Source organism: Dromiciops gliroides, chromosome 4 (genome assembly GCF_019393635.1).
Source record: "Dromiciops gliroides isolate mDroGli1 chromosome 4, mDroGli1.pri, whole genome shotgun sequence".
In the NCBI taxonomy this organism is placed as follows: domain Eukaryota; kingdom Metazoa; phylum Chordata; class Mammalia; order Microbiotheria; family Microbiotheriidae; genus Dromiciops; species Dromiciops gliroides.
In genome coordinates, this window is record NC_057864.1 from 273,595,275 (window position 1) to 273,622,943 (window position 27,669).

Consider the following 27,669-nt stretch of genomic DNA (forward strand, 5'->3'; position numbering starts at 1 on the left):
AGAAATATGGTAGAAATAATATCAAGAAAGTAGAGGTTACATTTCCATTTAATTCCATCCAATACAATATCTGTGAATAATGCTTCTTGGAATAGATAAGAAGGAATTATGCTAAGAGTAAATGTAAGAGATGAGAAGATCTTCTTATTCCCTAGAACAGTCATCTACTTATTAGGAGACAATACTTGGACAGTATAATAACCAGTTGTAATTATGGAACTTTTTGCACATAAATTAGGATCACAGTCATACCTATAGAGCTGGCAGGGACTTTGGAAGGTGGCTAGGCCAAGTTCTTCATTTTACTACTTAAAGAAAATGAATCATGAAAAGGTTAAGTGGCTTGCCCAAGGTCACATTAATAGTCAGTGGCAACCCCCCAATTCTAACTAAAATCTTGACTCTAAAAGGAGTACTCTTTCTGCTTTCTCTCTCTCTCTCTCTCTCTCTCTCCATACACACACAGTTCTATATATGTATATTTACATACAATATACATGTACATAGAAATATACACACATATATTATACCCACACACACACATATACACATATAACCCATACCAGGAAGAGTATACATGTATACATTTTGGAGACTATATAATTATGTATATCTATCTATCCATCTATCTATCCATCTGTCTGTCTAACTATCTAGTACTTTAGGCTTCTGGGTATCCTGATACCTAATAGAAGAATTCAGGAATGAGATGAATTAAGACAAATGTCATCTTTAAGTAAGCAGGACACAAAGTCTCCCCAGTTTATGAATAATTATAATATTTTCCTTATTGCATTATTTTAAATCTTGGCATTTTTATTTGTCTCAAGCAGAGTCTCACCAATGTGGCTTCATGAAATCTACGTGCTACTAAAAGGGAAAATAGCAGCTCCATGAGACCAAGTAATTTCTCCTATGTCTCAGGGCATTTGATTTTTACACTTGGAAATGAGTCTTGATGCCTATGTGCCATATCAGTTGTTCTGTGTTATATTTGATTGCTAGCTAAGTATCAAGAAAGAGAAAAAAAGTAAGGGCAGGAGAAATATCTGAGAGTTGTAGGGCAACCTATAGATTCTCTTGATGGATGGGCATTGCTGGCCATTTCATACAGATATTCATAAGCTTAAAATAGTACAACTATATGGTGAAACATGACATTTCTTCCCCCATTTGAGTTTTTTGTAAGGTTTTAAATTTTTCCTCTAATTGTTTTACAGAGGCATCTCTGTCTTTAAAATATGCTGGAACTTTTATTAAGCACCTATACAAGACAAGGGAGGCATAAATAGGTATTATATGAAAAATATCTGAGGAGTTGAATTTCATGGAGTTGTGCCTTGAAGGAAGACAACTATATTAGCAGGTAAATATGAGAAGGGAAGATACTCAGCACAATTTACTGGACAATATTAATAGATGTGTGCAGGGATATGTTGATAAATATTTAACAACTGTCTCTCCAAAAAGGAAGACACTTTTAAGTTTATTCTGCATCAATAACATTTTTTACAATACTTTTTTAAATCTAAAATAATCAACAAAACCATAAATTAAAACTTTATTTATAGTGTTTGCCAATTTCCAAGATTTAAATGCTCACTCATTTACCATTTGGGCTCTTGAGTAGTTTGAACTGACTATAGCAGATCCTTGTTTGTATGCATGCACAGCTGAGGGAGAACTCACAATGAGACCAGAGAATAGCTAAATTCTGGAACATAACTAGAACCCTGAGGACATGATGATAAATAATTTGAAAGATAGGTGGGAGCTAGATGTGGAAACTTAGAATAAGGAAGTTATATAGAGTGATGAACATCTAACTTCATTTCCCATCTTATGCCCTCAATAGCTAATAGACAATAAGGTGCCAATGATGGTGTTTAAGCAAGGAAAAATATATAATTATAAAGTTTATTTTTGTCAGATTGCAAGGGATGGGTGAGAGAGGGAGAAATGAAGACAGGAAGACCAGCTGGTAGGCTATGAGAGTTCAGACAAGAGGTGATCTGGGCCTGAATTAAATTACTACAGTTCTGTCTTCCTCTCCCATAACCAGAAGGTTGTCTTGATTAATTTGTTTTGGTGTCACTTAATGGAAGTTTGTAACAATCTGAATGTTAGTATTCCATAATATCTAAAAAATAACTGGTCTTATTAAAATGTTGCTTAAAATTGTGCTAAAGAGAACATTTTTTAAGGAAGGAAAAAAAAGATCATTTACAATCAAACCCAAGGGGTTGACAGATTTACAAAGTGAGAATTATGACCCTCCTCACATATCACTAAAAACATTAACTCTGATGATCATAAAGAAACACCTAGGGATATGCTGATAAATATCAGCAGCTGTATAAAAGTTGAAGATTTGGAAGATAAGAATTTAAATTTCTTATTTTCCAAAGAAGCATGCAAATTGCCTTAGTATATATAGCCACACTGCCAATGAAATTGCACCCACCTCAACCTTCTGTTACCTCCTTTACAAGGAGGTGTTACATCCCTCTACATAGCTCAAGAAGCCAGTTTTTCAATAATAAGGCAGCAGGAATCTGTACTGTATAGTTCCAGGCAAGGTTCTTCCAATTTTTTGTCTATACTTCCTCATCTGCAAAAGAAGGTTAATAAAAAGTGTACAATTTTCCTCACATGGTTATTATGAGGAAGGTACTTAACAAAACTTACAAATTCTCTATTATGTGAACAAAGGAAAGCTTATTCTATGAGAAAAGTCAAGCATGACCTGCGGATGTCTCATAATATGCTGTTTTGCATTTCTCTAATGATTTCTTATACACATTATATATATATATATATATATATATATATATATATATACACATATACATATACACACACACACATATATATATAGATGTACACAAATATATATACTGTGTATATGTACATATACTCACATACACATGGCTGTATAAATAAATATGTATATGTATATCTTATATATACACACATATGTGTATGTATAATCACCTGACTTTGGGCCTCTAAATATCCATGGATCAGTATTTATAATCTCTGATCCTGAGGAGATTAATAAGAATAAAATCAATTTCTCTCTTATTGTCCACATCAGAAGAGGTTACTTGAAAAATCTTTAAATGTCACTTATGGTTGGCTCCAAATGTGGGTATGAGGGTCCCAGCACTGATATGGACACTGAAGATAGAAATCCATTTACAAAAGCCAGCCTTCATTTCACCAAAAGAAAATGCAGAAGATGTCATGTATTCATAGGATCCCTTCAGTAGATACAGTGACCATCAAATAGCTCACCAGATCCCATCAGGAGGAAATGGAAATTAAGCTTGTCATAAAGGCCATTTTAAGACATTCAGGAAGATCTCTAGCTTTCTCACAGGTCCTACAGATTCTTTCTCACACTTCTTATCACCTTATTTCACTTTCTCCCCAGAAGACAAATATTCTTTGGTCCTGCTGAAGAAACAGTTCTCTTAATCTTTTTAGTAATAATTAATTGACTGTTTTCTAACTAGAATGCTTCTGAGGAACAATGTATTAAAACTTTTTGTTTTTGTAAGATGCATACTTTATAAGGAAATTCTTTTATTTATCTAAAATTTAAATTTTTGAAAACCTCAATATGGGAATTCTAAAATTTTCCCACACCCCCAACAACATGTATCATTTTCCTTTTCTGTCATATTAGTCAATCTGATATGTATGAGGTGGTACCTCACCATTAGTTTAATTTGCATTTTCTTATCAATAGTAATTTAGGATTTTTTTTTTTTTAGTGAGGGAATTGGGGTTAAGTGCCTTGCCCAGGGTCACACAGCTAGTAAGTGTTAAGTGTCTGAGGCCGGATTTGAACTCAGGTCCTCCTGACTCCAGGGCTGGTGCTCTATCCCCTGCGCCACCTAGCTGCCCCGATTTAGGATATTTTTAATATAACTATAGATAGCTTTTAAAAGTTCATCTTAAAACTGCCTGTTCATACCCTTTGACCATTTATCAATTGAGAAGTGGCTCTTATTTTTATAAATTTGACTCAGTTTTCTATATATTTGAGAAATGAAATCTTGATCAGAGAAACCTGCTGTAAATTTTTCACAGTTATGGTTATTAACTATGTATTTTCCTCCATTCTATTTTTCCCCTATTCTACTCTCTCCTTCCACCTTGTCCATTCTCAAATGTTTTGATTCTGACTTTTACCTCTCCCAATCCACTGTCTCTTCTTTCAGTCACCTCCTTCTTTGATCCCTTTCCCTTTCCACTTTCCTGTATAGTAAGATAGATTTCTATACCCAACAGAGTGTGTATGTTTTCCCCTCTTTGAGACAATTCCAATAAGAGTAAGGTACATGTGCTATTGTGTGTTTTTTATGTCAATAATTTACTCTTTCTACCTCTCCTTTTCCCCTCTTCCAAGTGCATTTTTCTCACCTCTTATTTTTTTTAATCACCCCGTCATATTGCAGTCACACTCATGCCCTTTGTCTATGTATACTCCTTCTAGCTTCCCTAATAAAGAGGTGTCTAGGTATTAAAAATATTTTCCTATGTATGAACATAAACAGTTTAATATTGCTGAATCTATTATGATTTCTCTTTCCTGTTTACCGTTTTATGTTTCTCTTGAGGTTTGTATTTGAAAGCCATTTTCTGTTTTTGTTTTTGTTTTTTGTTTTTGCAGGGCAGTGGGGGTTAAGTGACTTGCCCAGGGTCACATGGCTAGTAAGTGTCAAGTGTCTGAGGTCAGATTTGAACTCAGGCCCTTCTGAATCCAGGTCTGATTCTCTATCTACTGCACCACCTAGCTGCCCCAAAAGTCATTTTCTATTCAGCTATGTTCTATTCATCAAGAATACTTGAAAGTCATCCATTTCATTGAATATCCATCCCCACACACCCCCAACTGATTATGCTCATTTTTGCTTGGTAGGGAATTCTTGGATGTAATTCTAGTTCTTTTGCCCTCTGGAATATGATATTCCAAGTGTTCTGTTACCTCTTTGCATAAACTGCTAAATCTTGTGTTATCCTGACTGTGAGTCCATGATATTTGAATTATTGCTTTTTGGATGCTTGCAATATTTTCCCCTTCACTTGGGAGCAAAAATACTGTAGTGGTTTGCCATTTCCTTCTTCAGCTCATTTTACAGATTAGGAAACTGAAACAAACAGGGTGAAGTAACTTATTCAGAGCCACTAATTAGTAAGTGTCTGAGGCCATATTTGAATTCAGGAAGATGAGCCTCCCTGACTTTAGCCCTGGTACTCTATCTACTTCCTACCTAATGTGGTAAAAAATATGAAAGTTTTTTAACAGTCGGTTAGGATAACTGAAAGACGCCAGGTTTTTTTGAAGGACCACCCTTTTGGGGAGGAGACCAACAGCATGAGCTACGCATGTCAGTCCGCCTGCTGCGCACGTCAGACTGCCTGCTACGCACTCAACTTCCGGGGTGCGAGCTTAAAAGGCAAGGAGAGAACAGAAGTGGGGCTTTTTTCCTGCTCTGCTGGTCTCCTGACTGCGCTGCACAGATGGTCTTGCTCTCCTCAAAGGTGGCCTTCGGTTTTGGTGAGTTTTATTCGGAATATAGACTAAGCTTAGACTTAAGACGATTTGCATTGTGTTTCTACTTTCCTATCCTTCTAATCAACATCACCTTGTGACTACCATACAATAAAAGCTCTAACTAGAAAACCAGAAGCTTCTTCCATTTACTAGTCTGGGAGATAAATTAAGGGAAAGGTTAAAGAGGGGAGATTTATGATCTAATATCCAATTTTAAATCTCACACTAACCACTATATTCTTTAAATAGTCAGGTCCCAGAAGCTTGGATCTTTATGTTTATCAAGCACTAGATTACTCTTGTGATTTACTACTTTGTATTGTGTACCTAATCTATTTCGCTGAATCCATTATTCTATTTCTTACCCTTCAATGTTTTTTTTTAATGATTTCTGCTTTTGTAATACAGTTTGAGATCTGATACAGCTTAGCAATTTTATTACACATTTTAAAAAATAGATTTCCTTGATATTCTTGACCTATGTTTCTTCCAGATGAATTCTGTTATTATTTTTTCTAGCTCAGTAAAAACTTTTTGGTAGTTTGATTGTTATGCACTTAATAAGTAAATCAATTTAGGTAAAATTGTCATTTACCCCGCCCCTTGGCTCTGCCTATCCATGAGTGAGTAATATATTTCTAATTGTTTAGATATGATTTTATTTGTGTATAAATTATTTTGTAATTCTGTTCATATAGTTTCTGGGTGTTTCTTGGTAGGTAGACTAAAATATTTTATATTATATACAGTTATTTAAAATATAATTGCTAGGGGGCAGCTAGGTGGCGCAGTGGATAGAGCACCGGCCCTGGAGTCAGGAGTACCTGAGTTCAAATCTGGCCTCAGACACTTTACACTTACTAGCTGTGTGACCCTGGGCAAGTCACTTAACCCCAATTGCCTCACTAAAATATATATATATATATATATATAATTGCTATTTTTATCTCTACCCTGATAGATTTTGTTGGTAATATGTAGAAATGTTTCTGATTTACATGGGTTTAGTATATGTCTTGCATTTTTGCTTTTGTTGTTTCAACTAATATTTTCCCTGAGGATTCTCTATCATTATATTTGTTGCAAAGTGATAGTTTTGTTTAATAATTCCCTATGCTTACTCCTACAATTCATTTTTTTCTTTGCTTATTCCTATAACTGACATTTCTAGTACAATATTGAGTAATAGTGGTGATAATGGGCATCATTGTCTCACCCTTGATCTTATTAGGAACACTTCTAGATAGATAATGCTTATTTTAAGTAAAGCTCCATTTATTCCTATCCTTTCTAATATTTTTTAATTGGAATGAGTGGTATATTTTGTCAAAAGGTTTTTCTGCATCTATTGATATAATCATATGATTTTGTTATTGATGTGGTCAATTATTCTGATAGTTTTCTTGATATTGAATGGGCCCTGCATTCCTGCTATATATCCCATTTGGTCATAGTGTATTATTGTTGTAATAAATTGGTATAATCTCCTTGGTATTATTTTACTTAAATTTTTTGGATCAATATTCATTAGTAAAATTGATCTGTAATTTACTTTCTTTGTTTCTACTTTTTATGGTTTAGATATCAGTATCATATTTGTGAAGTGAAAGGAGTTTGGTGAGACTTTTTTTTTGCTTATTTTTTCCAAATTGTTTTTTATAGTATTGGAATTAGTTGTTCTTTAAATGTTTGGTAGAATTCCCTTTTGAATTCTTCTGTTTCTGGGGATTTTTTTCTTGGAGAGATCATTGATGACTTGTTTGATTTCTTTTTCTAAGAAAGATTTATTTCAGCATTTTACTTCCTCTTCTCTTAATCTGGGCAATTTATATTTGGGTAAAATCTCATCTATATCACTTAGATTATTAGATATATTGGCATATAACTTGGAAAAATAGCTCACCCTCTTCATTTTAAATATTGACAATTAAGTTTTCTTTCCTTTTTTTAAACAATATTAACCCATGATCTATATACTTTATTTTTTTTATAAAACTCCTAAATTTATTTACTAGTTCTTTTTTTTTTACTTTCAATGTCATTAGCCTCTCCCTTGAATTTTTTTTTTGTGGGGCAATGAGGGTGTCTGAGGTTGAATTTGAACACAGGTCCTCCTGAATCCAGGACCGGTGCTTTATCCACTGAGCCACCTAGCTGCCTTCTCCCTTGCTTTTCAATATTTCTGATTTAGTGTTTAATTCAGGATTTTTAATTTGTTCTTTTTTCCAGTTTTTAATTGAATGTCTGATTCACTGATATGTACTTTCTACATTTTATTTGTGTCAGCATATAAACATATAAATTTGCCCCAAGTACTGCTTTAGCTACATCCTATAAATTTTGGTGTGTTGCCTGATTGTTGTTGTTCTCTTTTTTTTTTTTTTTTTGTGGGGCAATGGGGGTTAAGTGACTTGCCCAGAGTCGTACAGCTAGTAAGTGTCAAGTGTCTGAGGCCGGATTTGAACTCAGGTATTCCTGAATCCAGGGCCAGTGCTTTATTCACTACACCACCTAGCTGCCCCCTGTTGTCATTCTCTTTAATGGAATTATTTATTATTTCTATAATTTGTCATTTGATGCACTTATTCATTAGTATTAGAATATATAATTTCCAATTTCCTTCTCTTCCTTCTTTACATCCTGCTCACCTATAAAGTAAGATATATTACTATACTCAACTGAATGGATATGTTATTCCCTCTTTCATCCAATTCTGATGAGAGTAAAGTTCAGGCATTGCCTCCTACCCACCATCTTACCCTCCACAGTAAAAGCTCTTCCTTTCAATCCCTTTTAATGTGAGTTAATTTTCCCCATTCTGCCTCTCCCTCTCTCCTTCTCCCATTGATGTACTCTTCTTACCCTTTAAATTTGTTGTATATCATCCCAGTTTAGTCAACTCACACCTTTGTTCTCTGTCTATGTATAATTCTTCTAACTGCCCTAATTATGAAAGAATTCTTAAAAGTTATAAGTATCACCTTGTCACGTAGGAGTGTAAACAATTTGACCTTACTAAATCCCTTATGATTTCCCTTTCCTTTTTAACTTTTTATCTTCCTTTTGAGTCTTGTATGTCAAAGTCAAATTTTTGACTCAGCTCGCTCTTTTTTTTTTTTTTTCCCATTAGGAATGCTTGAAAGTCCTCTATTTTATTAAATGCTCATTTTTCACCCCTGCAAGATTATACTCAGTTTTGGTCAATAGGTTAATCTTGTTTATAATCCTAGCTTCCTGTATTCCAGAATATCATATTCTAAATTCTCTGATCCTTCAATGTAGAAGCTGCTAAGTCTTGTGTTATCCTGACTGTGGCTCAACAATGTTTGACTTGTATCTCTTTGGATGATTGCAATATTTTCCCATTTTCCTTGGAGCTTTGGAATTTGGCTCTAACATTTTTGGGAGTTTTCACTTTAAAATTTCTTTCAGAAGGTAATTGGTGAATTCTTCCTATTTCTATTTTGTCCTTTGGTTCTAGGATATGAAAATTGTTTTCCTTATAAATTTATTAAAAGCTGAAAATTTGATTCTTTTTTTGATCAGTTCTTTCAGGTAGCTTATTAATTTTAAAATTCTCTCTCCTTGATTTATTTCCATGTAAGTTGTTTTTACAATGAGATGTTTCACATTTTCTTCTACTTCCCATTCTTTTGAATTTGTTTTATTGTTTCTTGATGTAGTATAAAGTCATTAGCTTCCATTAATTTTAATTTTTAAGCAATTGTTTTCTTAGTTGACCGTTTGTACCTCTTCTTCAATTTTGTTTTTTTGTTTTTTTTTTAATTTTTGCAGGCCAATGAGGGTTAAGTGACTTGCCCAGGGTCACACAGCTAGTTAAGTGTCAAGTGTCTGAGGCTGGATTTGAACTCGGGTACTCCTGAATCCAAGGCCAGTGCTTTATCCACTGCGCCACCTAGCTGCCCCCTTCTTTTTCCATTTGGTAAATTATTTTTAAGGGATTTTCTTCAGTGGATTTTTGTGTCACTTTTAATATTTGTCCATATATTAAAATATTTAATATTTTAAGGTATTTTCTTCAATTTTGGCCTCTTTTAACATGCTGTTGACTCCACATTTTTCTTGTGTGCCTTTCATTTCTTTTTCCTAATTTTCCTCTAATTTTTTATTTGATTTTTCAAATTTTTTTTGAGCTCTTTCAAGTATTTTCTTTGGGCTTATGTCCAATTTGTATGTAACCATTTTGATTTTCTTGTCTTCTTCTGAGTTGTTTTTTTCTTGATCTTCCCTGTCACTATAGCAGTTTTGTATACTCAGGTTTTAATTTTGTCTTTCCTCTTTTTTTCCATTCCATTTTTCCCCTTTATTTTTATGTTACAGATGTGCTCTGCTCCCTGGGTAAAGGGGACAATTTTATCTTTGAATTTAGTAATGTGCTTTACAAACGTGTGTGGCATATTTGCAGAAAAATAATAAGAATAACAATAACAACATTAACTGCCTATTTGTAGAACTATATATGTGTGTGAAAATACATATGTGTATAGTGTATATATTTATTATATGTATATTCTAATTATATATATGTACATAGACATACACATCCATCCATCAATCTATACATAATCACTTTGCCATATATAGATGTTGTTATACTGTGTCCATTTCATTTCCAATAAGAGACCCATCTTTTCTGTATTCACACAGGTCATGCAGACCATATTCAGTACTGGGAAATCCTGATCTTTAAGGATACAAAAGTTAGGTTCCTTTATATCAAATTAGCTGTGTCTTTGAACAATGATCCTAGAATTTCAGGCACGTAGCATTTAAAGTGTACACTCAGGCTCACATTTAGGGCTTACCAAAAAGGGTAAGAGTAATGGAAGGTTGTAACTTAGACAATTTCTAAAACAAATCATGTATGGGACTGGTATTTATTTCATGCAAAAGAAATGTTAAAAATATTTTTACAAGTACATATTAACAGTAAGACAAATTAAAAAGCGATAGTATTTACTACTACTACGATGAGAGGTTGATACTTAAAAAATGTCTAACTGTAGTATTTTGTTCATTTTATATTATATCTTTATGACACTGTGAAAATAATTCCTGGTATATGTTTCTATTAGGGCAGGTGTAGGCCAGTTCCCTTGCTGATGCCCATCTGTTCCAATAGCACTGGAATATTTGCCTTGGATTCTTCCCAAGGCTCCTGTTCAGCAATGATTCAGTGGGATCCAAGACCTCCATACCTGTCAAACTCATAAATTTACTTTTCAAATGCAGACACATCTAACCTAAGAATTATGTTTAATCATCTATTCAGAAAAATAAATACAAAGTAAAAAAGATGGACCCTCACCTACTTGAGTTCATTCTCAATATGGTATAGACATAATTTAGCTCTTGGTGCCCTCCTATATTCCCTTTTAAGTATCTGGTCCTAAAATCAAAGGCATGTCAAAAATGCTTACATTTTGGTCCCTTGATGATCAAGGCCATCCTGGAAAACCTCTCCCCAGTAAACAATATGACCCTGATATATTAGACATTGTTTTGATAGCACAAACCTATTAAATATTGCTCTCAGTTAGCTGTTCTGTTGAAAAGGAAGTAATAAGTTACTTCATACTAAGTTATGCTAAAGTGTGACAATATATTGCTTCTAGGGATATTTTAATTTTATCTGGTGATAATCAGTGCTTTAATCCAATTTAATAATGTCTAAAGGCAAATTTTCAAACCTTAGAAATTAACTGGCAGTGAAAAAAAGTCATGGGCCTTCAAAAATACATCTCAAATCATATATATTTCACCATTTTGTAAGGATAACCTTGAATATAATATTTGCCATTATAGAATTGAGCAGTGCCAATGAAAAAAAAGGACTGAGAGTTGAGAAAAATATGACTTCTTAGGATCACAGATGAAAAGATGGATAGAATATTGGAGGTTATCTCTTTGAATACATTCATCATATATGAGGAAAAAATACAGTGAACTTAGTGACATGCCCAAGGTGACACTAGTGACCAAAGTGGGAAAAAAATTATTCCAACTCAAGCTAACTCTAATGATATTTTCCCACTACACCTCATTGTTACCCTTAATTTAGGGGAAAAAAAATACAAGCAACTTTTCATGAGCTTATCTGTTGTATGTAGTGCAATGAAGAGTTCTGAACTTTAAATCATAGTACTTAGATTCAAATACAGGTTATGCTTCTTATTATCCCTGTGACTTTGGACAAATCTCTTAACCTCTCTAAGCCTTGGTTCCCATGTCTATAAGATAAAACATCTGCACCAAATCCTTCCAAACCCTGTATCTATGATTTTATTATCATAAGTATTCATATCTATGGAGAAAGTATGGTAAATCCATGCATACAATCTATATTCCCTGTAGTCATCTACATTTTTAGTTATCTAAATTGGTAGGCAGAATTTGCATGGTTCTATGTCCACTGAATGTACCTGGCTGTCCTAAAGTTCTTGAATGTTTCTTTCCTGCGAGGGATAATTTCTGTGTCTATGTCCAAGGAAGTAGAAAGGAAAAAAAACTGATGTGGCTATGTCAGTTCTCCTCAAATACTCAATTTTTAAAAATATTTTTTATGAAGAAATTGAACAAGCCATTAATGAACTCTCTAAGAAAAAGTCTCCACAGCCACATGGGTTTTCAAGTGAATTCTACCAAACATTTAAAGAACAATTAATTCCAGTATTATACAAATTACTTGGGAAAATAGGTGAAGATGGAGTTCTACCAAATTGCTTTTATGACACAAATATGACACTTTTCACACAAATCAAATCAGATCTAAATAATTGGGAAAATGTCAATTACTCATCAATAGGCTGAGCTAATATAATAAAAATGACAAATCTACCTAAATTAATTTACCTGTTCAGTGCCATACCAATCAGACTACCTAAAAATGATTTTATAGAGCTAGAAAAAGTAATAACAAATTTCATCTGGAAGAACAAAAAGTCAAGAATATCAAGGAAACTATTGAAAAAAATGCACAGGAATGTGGGCTAGCAGTACCAAATCTGAAGCTTTACTATAAAGCAGCAGTCATCAAAACTATTTTGTACTGGCTAAGAAATAGAGTGGTGGATCAATAGAATGGGTTAGGCACAGGAGACATAGTAGTAAATGACATTAGTAATGTACTGTTTGATAAACCCAAAGACTCCAGATTCTGGGATAGGAACTCTGTATTTAACAAAAACTGCTGTGGAAACTAGAAGATAGTATTGCAGAAACTAGGCACAGACCAACATCTTACCCCTTATACTAAAATAAGGTCAAAATGGGTACATGATTTAGACATAAAAGGCGATACCGTAGATAAATTAGGAGAGGAAGGAATAGTTTACCTCTCAGATTTATGAAAGGGAGAACAGTTTATGACCAAACAGGAGATAGAGAATATTATGAAATGCAAAATGGATGATTTTGATTGCATTAAATTAAAAAGGTTTTGTATAAACAGAAGCAATGCATCTAAAATGAGAAGAGAAGCAGAAATCTGGGAAATAATTTTTATAGATAGTATTTCTGATAAATGTCTCATTTCTAAAATATATCAAGAACCAAATCATATTTATAAGAATCTAAGTTATTCCCCAATTGACAAATGGTCAAAGGATATGAAAAGGTAGTCTTTTGATAAAAAAATCAAAACTATCTATTACCATATGAAAAAATGCTCTAAATCACTATTTTCTTTTCTTTTCTTTTTTTTTTTTTTTGCTGGGCAATGGGGGTTAAGTGACTTGCCCATGGTCACACAGCTAGTAAGTCAAGTGTCTGAGGCCAGATTTGAACTCAGGTACTCCTGAATCCAAGGCCGGTGCTTTATCCACTGCGCCACCTAGCTGCCCCCCTCTAAATCACTATCGATTAGAGAAATGGAAATTAAAACAACTCTGAGGTACCAACTGACACCTATCAGATTGGCCAATATGACAAAAAAGGAAAATAATAAATGTTAGAGAAGCTGTGGAAAAAAAAATGGATCACTAATTCATTGGTGTTGGAGCTGTGAACTGATCCAACCGTTCTGGAGAACAATTTGGAATTATGAGCAAAGGGCTATAAAACTGTGCATACCCTTTGACCCAGCAATAGAACTACTAGGTCTATATCCCAAAGAGATCACAAAAAAGGCAAAAGGACCCACATGTACAAAAATATTTATAGCTGCTCTTTTTGTGGTGTCAAGGACATGGAAATTGGGGGGATCCCCATCAACTGAGGAATGGCTGAACAAGTTGTGGTATATGAATGTAATGAAATACTATTGTGCTGTAAGAGATGATGAGCAGGCAGATTTTAGAGAAACCTGGAAGGACTTACATGAACAGATGCTGAGTTAGATAAGCAGAACCACGAGAACATTGTACACAGTATCAACAACATTGTGTGTTGATCAATTGTGATAGATTTGACCCTTGTCAGCAATACAATGGTCCAAGATAGTTCCAAAGGACTCATGATGGAAAATGCTCTCCAAATCCAGAAAACAAGAGCTGTTCTAGATTGATCCATACTATTTCTATTTTTTTCTTTTTTGAGATTTGTCCCTTTTTCTTTAATTCTTCTTTTACAGCATGACAAATGCAGAAATATGTTTAATGTGATTGTACATAGATAATGTATATCAGATTGCTTGTTTTCTTGGGGAAGGTGGTGGGAGGGGAAGGAAGGAGAAAAATTTGACACTAGAAATCTTACAAAAACAAAGGTTGAAAACTATCTCTATATGTAACTAGAAAATAATAAAATATTTGTATGATTTTTTAAAAAAGAAAAAAAAATAGAAAAAAAATTTTTTTCTGAGTCAGATCCTTCAAGAAAAATAAAACATTCAAAGAACTATGATTTTTGTCTTTGTGTCCCCAAAGTCTAGCACATGGTAACTGCTTAGTAAATGAATTTGTTGGTTAGTCTTTTGGTAATGTTTGACTTCTTGTGACCTTTGTATGAGGTCTTCTTGGAAAAGATGGCTTATTATTTCCTTCTTTAGTGTATTAGCCAAATTGAGATGAAGTGATTTTTTCAGAATTATACAGCTAGTGAAGATCTGAGGTCAGATTTGAACTCAGGGCTTCCTGATGTCAGGTACAGTGCTCTATCCTCAGTGCCATCTTGCTAGTAAATGAATATTTGGCGAATTGATATGAACTTGATTATAATTTATTCTAACTGAGGTAATAACATTTTGATATTAAGTACAGGAGCACTTTGAAAGGGAAGGGGGAGAGACACATGGTTATACAGTATTTAGAAAAAAATTGAAAAAGCTGTTGTTATTTTTAGATGCAGACTGCTCATGCAGTTTTAAGAAGTCTACCAATTCTTCCTTTTCTTTCTTCTTTTTTTATTTTGAAAACTTCTATAACTAGATGGGGGATACTCCGAGGAGCACAAGGAAGAAAAGAAAAATTTTGGGTATGTTAACCTTTCCAATTAATTTCCAACTAGAACATAAGAAATTTAGATACTTTTATTTATTGTTGTATTACTTTTATTGTCCAATTCATATTGTAAGTCACTTAAATAAGGTCATGGTTTTGATGTTTTCCACAGCACAGAATCCATCATGCTCAGTAAGTCATAGTGATGGTTTTCCTCAATTACACTCATTTTAACTAATAAGGAAGAAACAGTAGGGCTCTTTTTAAAAGCGAACAGCACTTAATATTATTTTCACTTATTTCTTTTTAAAAGGCAAAAGGCATTTAAAGAAGTGTAATAGCAAGGCAATAAAAAAGGAATGAATCTATTCCCCAATGAACGTCACTTTCATCATATCCCCCTCATTTCCTAATTCACTCCTAAGTCACTAATATAGCTGAGAATGGTTGCATCCTTTCACTCACATAAAGATCCTATGGATTTATTTTCTTCTCACCATTTTTGGGAATGCCAACTTCCTTGCAGGACAAATAAGTATTGTGCCGTTTACTGATGGTTTTTCATGGCAAAAAATTTGCAGTCCAAAGTACATAGGACTCTTGGTGCTATGGGTTGTAGCATGCTGAGGTCTCTTAGAACTAAAATTTCTTCTGCAGGTCATGCTAGCCTTGCCATTGTATACACATGACTGCCATTTTTCATCTTTCTTCCCCACCTCCCCACATAGGGAGACTTCTAGCCTTTAAAAGTTTTTTTAATGTCTTTTTTTGTACATAGCATCAATTTTTTCCAATGTACAATATACCCCTTCGTCATTCCCTTTGTAACAACATGAAATCCCTAGCTATTTTTAAATGGTGCATGTGAAAAGCACAAGCATTTAATTAATGTCTGTTTTGGGTGATACCTCTACACTGCTAAGCCAACATATAAGCTTCTTGGAGGTACAATACAAAGAAAATTCCCTTTGTAAGAAATGTTTTCCTTGCTAGAAGCATTAGAGGAATATGTTGTTCAATGAATGGAGAAAAAAATCCACAATCTATCATCATTCTGTTGTTCATTTAATATTTTGCATGAACTATAGAACTATTACTAATTGGGTCTCTGATTCAAAAACATTTTTCTGCATAATCTTCTATGGCTTGAAGCTTGGTCCCACTGAATTTTTATTCACTCTTAAAGCATCTACCTCCCCTATGTCCTATTCAAATATGCTTCCCTTCTCTACTTTCACCCAAGTGAGCTGGGCCTATGACACAATGTGCTGGTCTCAGGACACAATTCATTCTTCCTCATTGTTCCTATCTGATGATAATTCTAGCCCCAAATCCAACACTATCTTCCACTTTTTTTTGACAAGTAGAGATTATTTTGTCTTACAATCATTAGATTGACACCATCTCTATTAGGAATTTGGTTGAATATGTGGATCATTTTAAAGAATAAATGGTATGGAGTAAATGGTCTAAGCGAACTCAAACTTCCATCATTTTATTGAGATATTTATAATATGCTTAGCACAGTACCTGGCATATAGTAGGCACTTAAAAATGTGTCTTCTCTCCCTCTCCTTCTCTTCTTCATTGGTCTTCACTCCTAAAACTATTGTGTCCTATAAAATTCATAGTTATGAAACAGTGAAAGAGACAGATAATTTTCTAAACAATCTTTCCCATTTATTTTTTGGGGGAAATTAAAAAAGATGATTATAGAGAGGCATGGGGAGTAATACAAACTGATACTGACTAAAGTGAGAACCAAAAGAACATCTTATATTACAAAAACATATTTTAAAAATGAATGTTTTTGAACATTTATATAAACAGATGGAGAGAGCAATAAGTAGATAGAGAATAATTTATAAAGTATCAAGAACACTATAAAGAAAAACAACTTTGAAAGCTATAAGAACTCTTGAAATGAAAAGACCATCCATGTATCTAGAGGAACATTTGTGAAGTATACTATCCTCCCATTGGAAGAGATATAAATGGACTCCGGGTCTAGAATGAGGCATATATTTATTTGTCATGACCTATATATTTTACCTGATTATTCAAATTTATAACAAACAATATGTTGTTCTTCTATTTTTTCAATGTGGGGAGCAGTAGAAGGAAAGCATAGACACAGAGTATACTTAACTATCACTGCAGATATAATGATGTACTTAGAGATCCCCAAGCAATCAATTACTTTAGCAAAGCTGCAGGATGTAAAATAATTCTACATAAATCATCAACTTTTCTGTATAATATCAACACCAATAGGAAAAGCTAAAAACATATTCCTTTTTAAAATAACTGCAGAATATTGGACCCACCAAGTCATACTTGTTGTTCTGTCATTTCAGTTGTGTCTGACTCTTTTGACTCTTTTTGGGGTTTTCTTGGCAGAGATATTGCCATTTTTTTCTCGAGCTCATTTTACAGATGAGAAATTGAGGCAAACAGGGTTAAGTTACTTGCCAAGGGTCAAACAACTAGTAAGTGTCTGAGGCTAGATGTGAATTCAGTTAGATGAATCTGACTTCAGGTCCATCATTCTATCCCATGTCACCTAGATTAATACAACTATAAAACATTCCTTATAAAAAACAAGTCTCATTAATATAAATTGAAAAAAAATAATTGCTCTGGGGTAGGCTGTGAATATAATAAAATGATGATGTTACCTAAATGTATTTATTTATTTAATGTCACACCAACTACCACAGGATTAGGTTCTAGTTATAGAAGAAATAACAAAATTCTTCTGAAAGAAGATCTTAAGAATTTCAAGAGAAATAATGAGAAAAAAGTAAAAATATTATGAGATATCAAATTGCACTACAAAATTCTGAATATCAAAATCTTTGTAATTAAGAAATTGGTCAATTGGTTGAAAAATTATATATACAATAAGTAAGAGGAAATACATGCAATAGACTTCTATTTTACAAAGTAAAAAATACTGGCTTCTTGGGGAAGAACTCACAATTTAACAACAAATTCTAAGATAATTTAATGGGAGTCTGGCATAAAATAGGTATATACCAAAATCTTAAACCATATACCATAAGAAAATACATTACCTAAACATAAATGGATACATGTCTTAAATGTAAAGGATGGGCTCATAAACCAATTAGAGTAGCAAGGAAGACATTATTTGTCAGATCTATGTATAGGGAAAGAGTTTGTTATATTTGAACAGAATTTCCTAAGAAAGAAATCCAAGATATTAGTAATCATATGTAAAAATTCAACAAATTTCTAAAAATTGAAAGAATGAAAATTTAAGAAGTTCTGACATTCCATCTTATATGCATTAGATTGACAAAGTTGAAAAAAAGGAAAATGAGAAATGTTGAAGAAATTGGAAAAACAGACATATTAGTGGATTGTTGATGGAATTATGAAGTACAGCTCTTCCAGACAACAATTTGGAATCCTGCCTAAAATTTGGTAAAATGTGCATACTCTTCAATCTTCTTATAGAACTACTAGGTTTATAAACTAAAGAGATCAAGTAAGGAAAAAACAGATGCACATGTACAAAAATATTTATTTTGGCTCTTTTTTATTGTGGAAAGGAACCAGAAACTGAAGAGATGTCTATAAATTATGGAATGTCTGAACAGATTATGCTATATGGATATAATGGGATGATATTGTTATAAGAGAGGATGAAAGGGATGGTTTCAGAGAAACCTGAGAAGATATATGAAGTGATATAGAATGAAGTGAACAGAACCTGGACCACAATTTATACAATAACAACATTGCAAAGACAAACATTTTGAAAGACATAAGAATTCTGATAACTAAATTAACCAATAAAAATTTTAGAGAAATGGTTATTTGTGCTATACACCTCCTTACAGAGAGGTGATGGAAATCAGGATGCTGAATGAAAAATAATTTTTGGACATAAGAACTAGAACAGTATGTAAATTTGTTTTCTTTGACTATTTTTTTTTATTATGAGTTTTGTTTTCCATTCTCCCTCTCACCTTACTCCCTACCTGCCTCTCTCTTCTTTCTTCCCTCCCTCCCTCCTTCCTTCTTTCCTTCCTTCATTCCTTCCTTCCTTCCTTCTTTCCTTCCTTCCTTCCCTCTTTCCTTTCTTCATTCTTTCCTTTCTCAAAGGGGAATGGGAAAATGGTAAGAGAAACTCATTCTTTTTTTATTAATTAAAAAAAAAAATCAAGTAAAACATGTGGGTTATAATTGAGGCTAGACTTAGGAAAATATAACACTTGTCTAGCATGTACTTACATTAAATATAAATAGAGTTTCATAATGCAGAATTTTAAAAATGTTTAAAATATTAATTATTCATTATCAAATGTTGCGAAACAAGTGATTTCAGTAAAAAGTGAGTGTTACATAATAAAACAAAGCCTATCAATTTTATTCAAGTTCTACTCTCTTACTGTTCTGGATTTTTTTTTGGGGGGGTGATCTTATTCTGGAAGGATAAGAATGACATGATATAATATGAGAATTGGGAGACTTTAAAAGTCATTTAGTTCAACCCCTCTCAAGTAGTAAATGAAAAAAAGACTGATGGCTAGAGCACCGGCCCTGGAGTCAGGAGTACCCGAGTTCAAATCCGGCCTAAGACACTTAACACTTACTAGCTGTGTGACCCTGGGCAAGTCACTTAACCCCAATTGCCTCACTAAAAAAAAAAAAAAGAATTATCTACCCAGTAAAACTGAGTATAATTATCCTGAGGTGAAAAAATGGAGATTTAATGAAATAGAAGACTTTCAAGCATTCCTGATGAAAAGACCAAAGTTGAACAGAAAATTTGACTTTTATATACAAAACTCAAGAGAAGCATAAAAAAGTAAATAGGCAAGAAAAAACATAAGGGATTTGATAAGGTTAAACTCTTTTTTACTCCTACATGGGAAGATGACATTTTTATCTCTTAAAATCCTTCTTATTGTTAGGGCAGTTAGAAGGAGTATAAATATACATAGGACATGGGTGTGAGTTGAATATGATGGGATTATTGTCTAAAAAACATTAAATTGAGGGTCAAGAAAGTAGAATGAACTTGGAGAAGTTGAAAGGGAGACAGAATGGGATATATAAAGGAAGTGTAAAAAAAAGCTTTTACAGTGGAGGGGAAGATGGGGGAGTGGCAGATTATGCTTAAACTTTACTCTCATTGGAATTGGCTCAAAGAGGGAATAACATACACATTCAGTTGGATATAGAAATTTATCTTTTCTTACAGGGAAGTAGGAGAGATGAAGCATCAGACAAGTGCTGATAGATGGGAAAGCAGATTTATGGAGATGGTCAGAAACAAAATAATTTTAAGGATGGATTGGTTGAAAAATGAGAGGGGCAGCTAGGTGGCGCAGTGGATAGAGCACCGGCCCTGGAGTCAGGAGTACCTGCGTTCAAATCTGGTCTCAGACACTTAATACTTAACTAGCTGTGTGACCCTGGGCAAGTCACTTAACCCCAATTGCCTCACTAAAAAAAAAAAAAGAAAAAGAAAAATGAGAGAGAAAATAATAAAAGGGGTGGGGAAGTAAGATGGAGGGAAATCCAAAGTTTATAATCATAACTATAAATGTGTATATAATGAACTCCCCCATAAAATGGAAGCTGATAACAGAATGAATTTGCAATCGGTATCCAACAATGTTGTTTATAAAAAAATCCCAGCAAACAAAAAATACTTGAAGGAGAGAGATACAGAGAGAGAGATAATATATATGGGGCTAGAGCAGAATCTATACTTCAGGTGAAGTAAAAAAAAACAATACAAGTAGCAATCATAATCTCAATAAAGATATATATATATATATATATATATATATATATATATATATATATATATATATATAATTAAATGAGATGATCAAGGAAACTACATTTTTCTTAAAAGGTACCACAGATAATTACATAATATCAATATTAAAAATAAATTCACCAAATGGAATTGCATCCAAATTCTTAAAGGAAAAGTTAACTGTATTAGAGGAGGTATTAGATAATAAAACTCTACTGGTTGGTTTACTCAATTTTCCCCTCTACAAAATAGATTAATCTAGCAAAAAAAAAAGAACAATAAAGAAATTAAGAAAATGAATAGATTTTTTAGAAAAATTAGATATGATAGATATTTGAAGAAAATTGAATGGGAAAAGAAAGGTATATACCTTTTTCTGAGTAGACATCTACACAAAAGTGACCATGTGTTAAGGCATCAAAACCTCACAAACAAATGCAAAAAAACCAGAAATAATAAATTCATCCTTTTCAGTTCATAAATAAATATTACAATGGAAACATTGCTTAAAAACGATTTGGAAACTAAATAACCTAATTCTAAAGAATAAGTGGGTCAAGGAACAAATCATAGAAACAACCAAAAATTTCATTAAAAAGAATGATTACAGGGCAGCTAGGTGGCACAGTGGATTGAGCACTAACCCTGGATTCAGGAGGACCTGAGTTCAAATCCAGCCTCAGACACTTAATACTTACTAGCTGTGTGGCCCTGGGCAAGTCACTTAACCCCAATTGCCTCACCAAAAGAAAAAAAAAAGAATGATTACCATACGATAATATTCCAATATTTATTGTATGCAGCCAAAGCAGTACTTAGGATAAAACTCATATGTCTAAATATTTACATCAATAACATAGAGAAAGAGATCAGTGAATTGCCAAAAATTGGAAAAATTAAACCTGGAAAAGAACAAAACAAAATCTCCAATTAAACAACAAATTCTAAATTCTAAAAATCAATGGAGAGATTATTGAAATTTAAAATAAAAACATTGAACTAATAAATAAAACTAGGTGCTGGTTTTATGAAAATAATAAATCAGATAAACCATTGATTAATTTTATTTTAAAAAAGAAGGAAACCAAATTACTAGTATCAAAAATGAAAAAGGGTGAATAAGTCACCATTGAAGATAGAATTAAAGCAATTATTAGGAGATACTTTGGCCACTTATAAGTCAAAAAATCCAACAATCTAAGTGAAATGGATATTTACCAAACTATAATTGCCCAAATTAACATAAGAGGAGATAGAATACTTAAATAACCCTATCTTAAATAAGGAAACTCAATGAGCTATCAATAGCTCTGTAACAAAAAATTTCCCCCAGACAGATGAATTCAGAATGAGTTCTATCAAAATTTTAAAAAACAATTATAATATTATATAAATAATTTGGAGAAGTAAGCAAAAACTGGGCAAGTCACTTAACCCCAATTGACTCCCCCAAAAAATGTTCTGCCAAATCCTTTTTATGACACAAATATAGTGCTGATACTTAGATCAGGAAGCACAAATGAGTGAATGTAAACTATAGACCAATTTCCATGATGATTATTAATGGAAAAATTTTAAATAAAATCAAACAAAGTAAATAACAACAATATACCACATACCTAGAGCAAAGTTCATACACCATTACCAGATGGGACTTTTACTAAGAATATGATGGTCTAATATTAGGAAAACTATCAGTTTATTTGTATCAATAACAAAATTTTTGTTATTTTTGACAAAATAAAATACTTATTCCTATTAAAAACATTAGAAAACTTAGAAATAAATGAAGCTTTCCTTAAAGTAATAAGTAATATCTATCTAAAATCATCAGGAAAAACCTAATGGTGGGGATAATGTAGAAGCCTTCACAATTAATTAGGAGTGAAGCAAGAATGCCTGTCATTACCACTGTTATTCAACAGTGTCCTAGAAATGCTAGCTATAGCAATAAGAGAAGAAAAAGAAATTCAAGCAATAAGACTATGGAATGAGAAAACAAAGCTACCACTCAGAAATGATATGATGTTTATACGTGGGGAATCCTAGAGAATCAAGAAAAAAGCAATTGAAGTAATTAACAACTTTAGCAAAGTTGTGGGACATAACGTAAACAAATTTAGATCATCAACATTTTTATATATTACCAATGAAGCACAACTGCAAGAAACAGAAAGAGAAATTCTAATTAAAATAACTGTAGACAGGGGCAGCTAGGCGGTGCAGTGGATAAAGCACCGGCCCTGGATACAGGAGTACCTGAGTTCAAATCCAGTCTCAAACACTTGACACTTACTAGCTGTGTGACCCTGGGCAAGTCATTTAACCTGCATTGCCCCGCAAAAAACAAACAAAACAAACAAACAAACAAAAATAACTGTAGACAAAATAAATTTATTGGGAATCTACCTGTTAAGACAAACCCAGGAACTATATGAAGACAATTACAAAACACTTTCTACACAAACTGTGTCAATTCTAAATGATTGATAAAATATTAATTTTTCATGGGTACACTGATACAATATGATAAAATAATAATTCCACCTTAATTAATTAATTTATCCAATGTCCTGCCAATACATCTACCAAAAATTATAAAACTAGAAAAATAGTAAGAAAATTCACCTGGAAGAATAAAAGATAAAAATTATCAAGGAAATCAACAAAAATAAATAAAGAAAGATGATCTAGCTGTACCAGGTATCAAAGTGTATTATAAAGCAGTAGTAATCAAAACAATCTGGTACTAGCTCAGAAATAAAATGGTAAATCAGTTTCTTTTTTATACTTTGTTTTCCTTTTTGTGGGTCTGTTTTCTTTCACAGCATCACTAATACAGAAGTACGTTTTGAATGTACAACCTGTATCCAATTTTTTACTTTTCAATGAGTGGTTAGGGAAGGATTGAGGGAGAGTATTTGCAACTCAAAAAAACATTTAAGAGAATGTTAAAATTTGTTTTGTCATGTAATTGGAAATATTTTAAATTGGAAAATTTATGTAATTGGAAAATATTTTTAAAAATCAACAGGGAATTTTCATGTAATTTACTGATGCAAAGAAGCACAATTGTAATTTAATGATTTTAAAGATTTTTCCTTTTAACCTGTCCACATCAAAAACATTTTGTCAGACTAAGTTTTTCACTAACACAACTCCATTTTTACCTGTGTTTAAGGGAATATTTATAATGGTAATCCTTCAAAGCCTATGTCATGATTTGAAATTTAAGATTATTCCTCTACAAAAATCTTACTTCCTTGCCTCATTATCACTTGCATTTGATAACAAGTTCTCTTAAGCTATGTCAATAAATTGTAGGCTCTGATTTGTTATACCAAAATGTAAACTCTTAAAATTTAGTGTATGTGGTAGGCCATTATTTCTGACACTTCTGTAACAGGCTAACCAACTCCTAATTGGTTTTCAGAAGAATAACCAGAAAGTAATAAATTTGTTTTAGCTACAATCACTTGTGAAAACCATCTAGTAGATAATGGAGATATTCCTAGTAGATTAGTAGAGGGACTTCTCATACTTGTGAAATCATGGACCCTGGAATTATTGGTCTAATAAAATCCTTCTGTCTTTCTGTATTTCTTCTTTTCTATGTTCATTTACCTTGAATAGTTTACTCTTCTGCATTTTTAAATATTCTTGGATGATTAGAAACCTCAAGGATCATATAATTTATTTTGAAAATAATGCTTTCACCAAATTTGCTATTGTTTTATTTCTAGGTAATTACATGTTCATTCCATACTTGAAATGCCATATTAATATTACACATTAGAATTAAGGTCTGAATTAATTAGACCTAACTCTGAGAAGAATGGATACAAATATTAAAAAGAAATTTTGAAAATATAATTTCCCAAACCTTCTGCTCTTCAGTACAGAGCAAAAGGATTAATACTTAGCAAGCCCAGACTCCACTTAGTCTTGTTGTTCCCTATTGTGCCCAACATGTAAGGAAAATCCTGGAAAGAGATTGGATAATTTAGGATTCTCTAATGGATGTGAATATGTTCTCATTACACACATGTCCTTGGTTAAGGGATATGTCTTTGTTGTCCTTTTGTTATTTTGCCATTTACAAAATGAGACTAAGACTACCTGTTCTAGTTGTTAATTTACCATCATCTTCTTTTTTTTTTCCCCAGGGCAATGGGGGTAAGTGACTTGCCCAGGGTCACACAGCTAGTAAGTGTCAGGTGTCTGAGGCTGGATTTGAACTCGGGTACTCCTGAATCCAGGGCCAGTGCTTTATCCACTGCGCCACCTAGCTGCCCCCTAATTTACCATCATCTTAACCATTTAATATATATACTTGTGACATTGGGCAAGATAAGTAAATGGGTAAATGTTGAGGAATAAAAGAGAAAACACCTGCTACTAAATGACTCTCCCACATTATTACAATGGAGAATAGTCAGAGTTTGGTTGTATCGCTGGGTCCAAATGAATACCACTATGAATGATGAAAATTACAAGTAGACATGATGCTTTAGAAATACTTAGTTTTGTAGGAGCCAATGTTTCTAACTAATCAATTAGATTTAAGTACTCTGTTTTTTATATTCAGGATTACAGCAGTTCACAAATAATCTACCTGGATTTTTCCACTTCTGTTTTTCTGTAGATTGCTGCCAATTCCTGGGGAAAGTCATGGGGAGAGAATGGTTATTTCAGGATTCTTCGTGGTGTGAATGAGTCTGACATTGAAAAGTTGATTATCGCTGCTTGGGGCCATTCAACGAGTTCAGATGAACCATAACATATCATTAAATTTGCATGACTCCCTGCATTTAAGTAAACCCCTGAAATTGAGGTTTTGTAACTTGAGGTTCCCTCTAACAATGGAATGTATATGTCCAAACATGTGATTAATTTGTACCTGCTTTTTGTTTTGTTTTGTTTTAACTCAGCACTACAGTGATGCTTTCTTTATTTCACTGAGTCATACAAAATGCTAATAGAGCACAGTAGTAGTATAAACTACACAAAGATTTTTTGAAGTGTCTCTTCTCTTCTTCTATATTCCTTATTGTTAGGGCCTTTAATGGCTCACCATCTGTGATAAGACATCATTTTTCAGCATCATTTGCCTCAAATGATTAGAACATCCATTTGCAGAAATGGTACTTCATCTCTTCAGTGGTGGAAGTCTCAAGAGAAGGAAAAAAATGGAACAATAATCCTAACCTTTTATATGTGTCATTTTTTTTTTTCATGGTGATACTCTCCTCAATACAAATGTGGGCCATGTGCCACTGAAAACAGTGGAATCACATTTTTTTGTTGTTGTTGTCATTTCTCCCAATAAGCTGACAGGTATCTCTATTTTCTTTGGAAGTAGCAAATATTTTTTTTTCTCGACTTTCCCTGACTTACATGACACGGTCATCAACAGTAAAATCCCTACACAGGAAACAACAGCTGCTGCAAATATGATAGGAATTAGATGTCATGTAATGTCAAAAGGCAGAGGGCTAGGAAGAGAAAGCCTGCTCTGTCTTGTTTTCAAAGCCTCTAAAACTTCTTTGAAGCCTATTGAAATTAGTTACACAAGTGTAATTGGAAAGATTATATTTTTTCTCCTCTTGAAAACAGCAACATGATGCCATGAGTCAGAAAGAATAAATATCCCTTTATCACAATCATTTCATAGTTCACTGCTTGAATTTCTGAAAAGTAAACTCAATTGCCCCTCATTTGCATTTAATCTTGATTTTAGTTTGTAGACACAAAAATAGCCTCGTCATAATGACTGGGCAACAATATAACCTCCAAATAATTTACTGACATTTTAAAATAGAAAACTAATAAATGAAGACACAAAGTTGATCATTATACAAATGACAATTGTGAATCACAGTGACTTATATGGGTAGAGGTAGAAGGAGTGGTTAAGTATTAATATATTGCCTATTTCTTTGATGTCCAGATGCTTGATTCCTAATGTTTAACATTTTTCAGTTTTATTTTTGTGTAGGGGTAAAATTCTCCAATTCAATTGGTGAGGACTTGTTTTGATCAGGATGTTGAGAATATGAGATAGAGAAAGGTTTTGTGCAAGAAATATGGCATAGATTGGGAATTAGGAGATGAGATCCAGCCCAGATTCTGTCACTGACTCACTTTATTACTTTGACTAAACCACTTTAAGTACTTTAACTGACAGGGTTCCCAGGTTCTTTATCCAGAAAACATAAACTAAGTGATCCATAATTCCCTGTCCACATCTAATATTTGATAATTCAAAGATAATAGATCTCAAAGAGTTTGCTGCTGTTCCCTGCCTGGTGTTTGGTGAATGTCATGGAACTTACTTTTACAATGACATGAAGATGTCTAAGCCTCTTGACTCTACCATATTGATCTGGGGTTCCTTATAGCAAAAGATAATGGGGTTATGTGAACAAAAACCAAAACCCTCCTCCAAAAACAAACTGTTCTAAGACAACACTTAATAGCTCCCTAATCAGAAGGAGGTTCTATTCACAGAACTGGAGCATACCAGAAGTAGAAGGGACCTCAGGAGCTAACTAATATAATCAAGGTTTGAGTAACAATCTTTTCTACAACAGGGCTTCTTAAACTTTTCCCACTCACAAGCCCTTTTTACCTGAGAAATTTCATGAGACCTTGGGTATACAGGTATATAAAATAAGAATACATAACTTTTTACTGTTGCCAAATTTTTCATGACCCCCCACATTCAGTTATGTGACCCCATATAAGGTCATGACCCACAGTTTAAGAAGTTTTGTTCTACAATATTATTGACTCATGTTGCATTTACATCCACTTATGTTTGCCAAATCTTTTCATACCAATTGTTTTCTATCCAGGATTCCTCTATCTTATGCTTGTGATGATGAGTTATTTAATCTGTG

The 27,669-nt window shown here is 33.1% G+C and overlaps 1 protein-coding gene across 1 annotated transcript in view; it reads left to right on the forward strand.

Annotated features, from left to right (window-relative positions):
- TINAG (tubulointerstitial nephritis antigen) overlaps positions 1 to 25,547 on the forward strand; it is a 176,871-nt gene extending 151,324 nt beyond the window's left edge. Inside the window, 2 exon segments of the mRNA XM_043963306.1 lie at positions 14,953 to 14,998; positions 25,413 to 25,547. Coding sequence (XP_043819241.1) covers positions 14,953 to 14,998; positions 25,413 to 25,547 — 181 coding nt within the window.
- Positions 25,548 to 27,669: the final 2,122 nt, after the last annotated feature.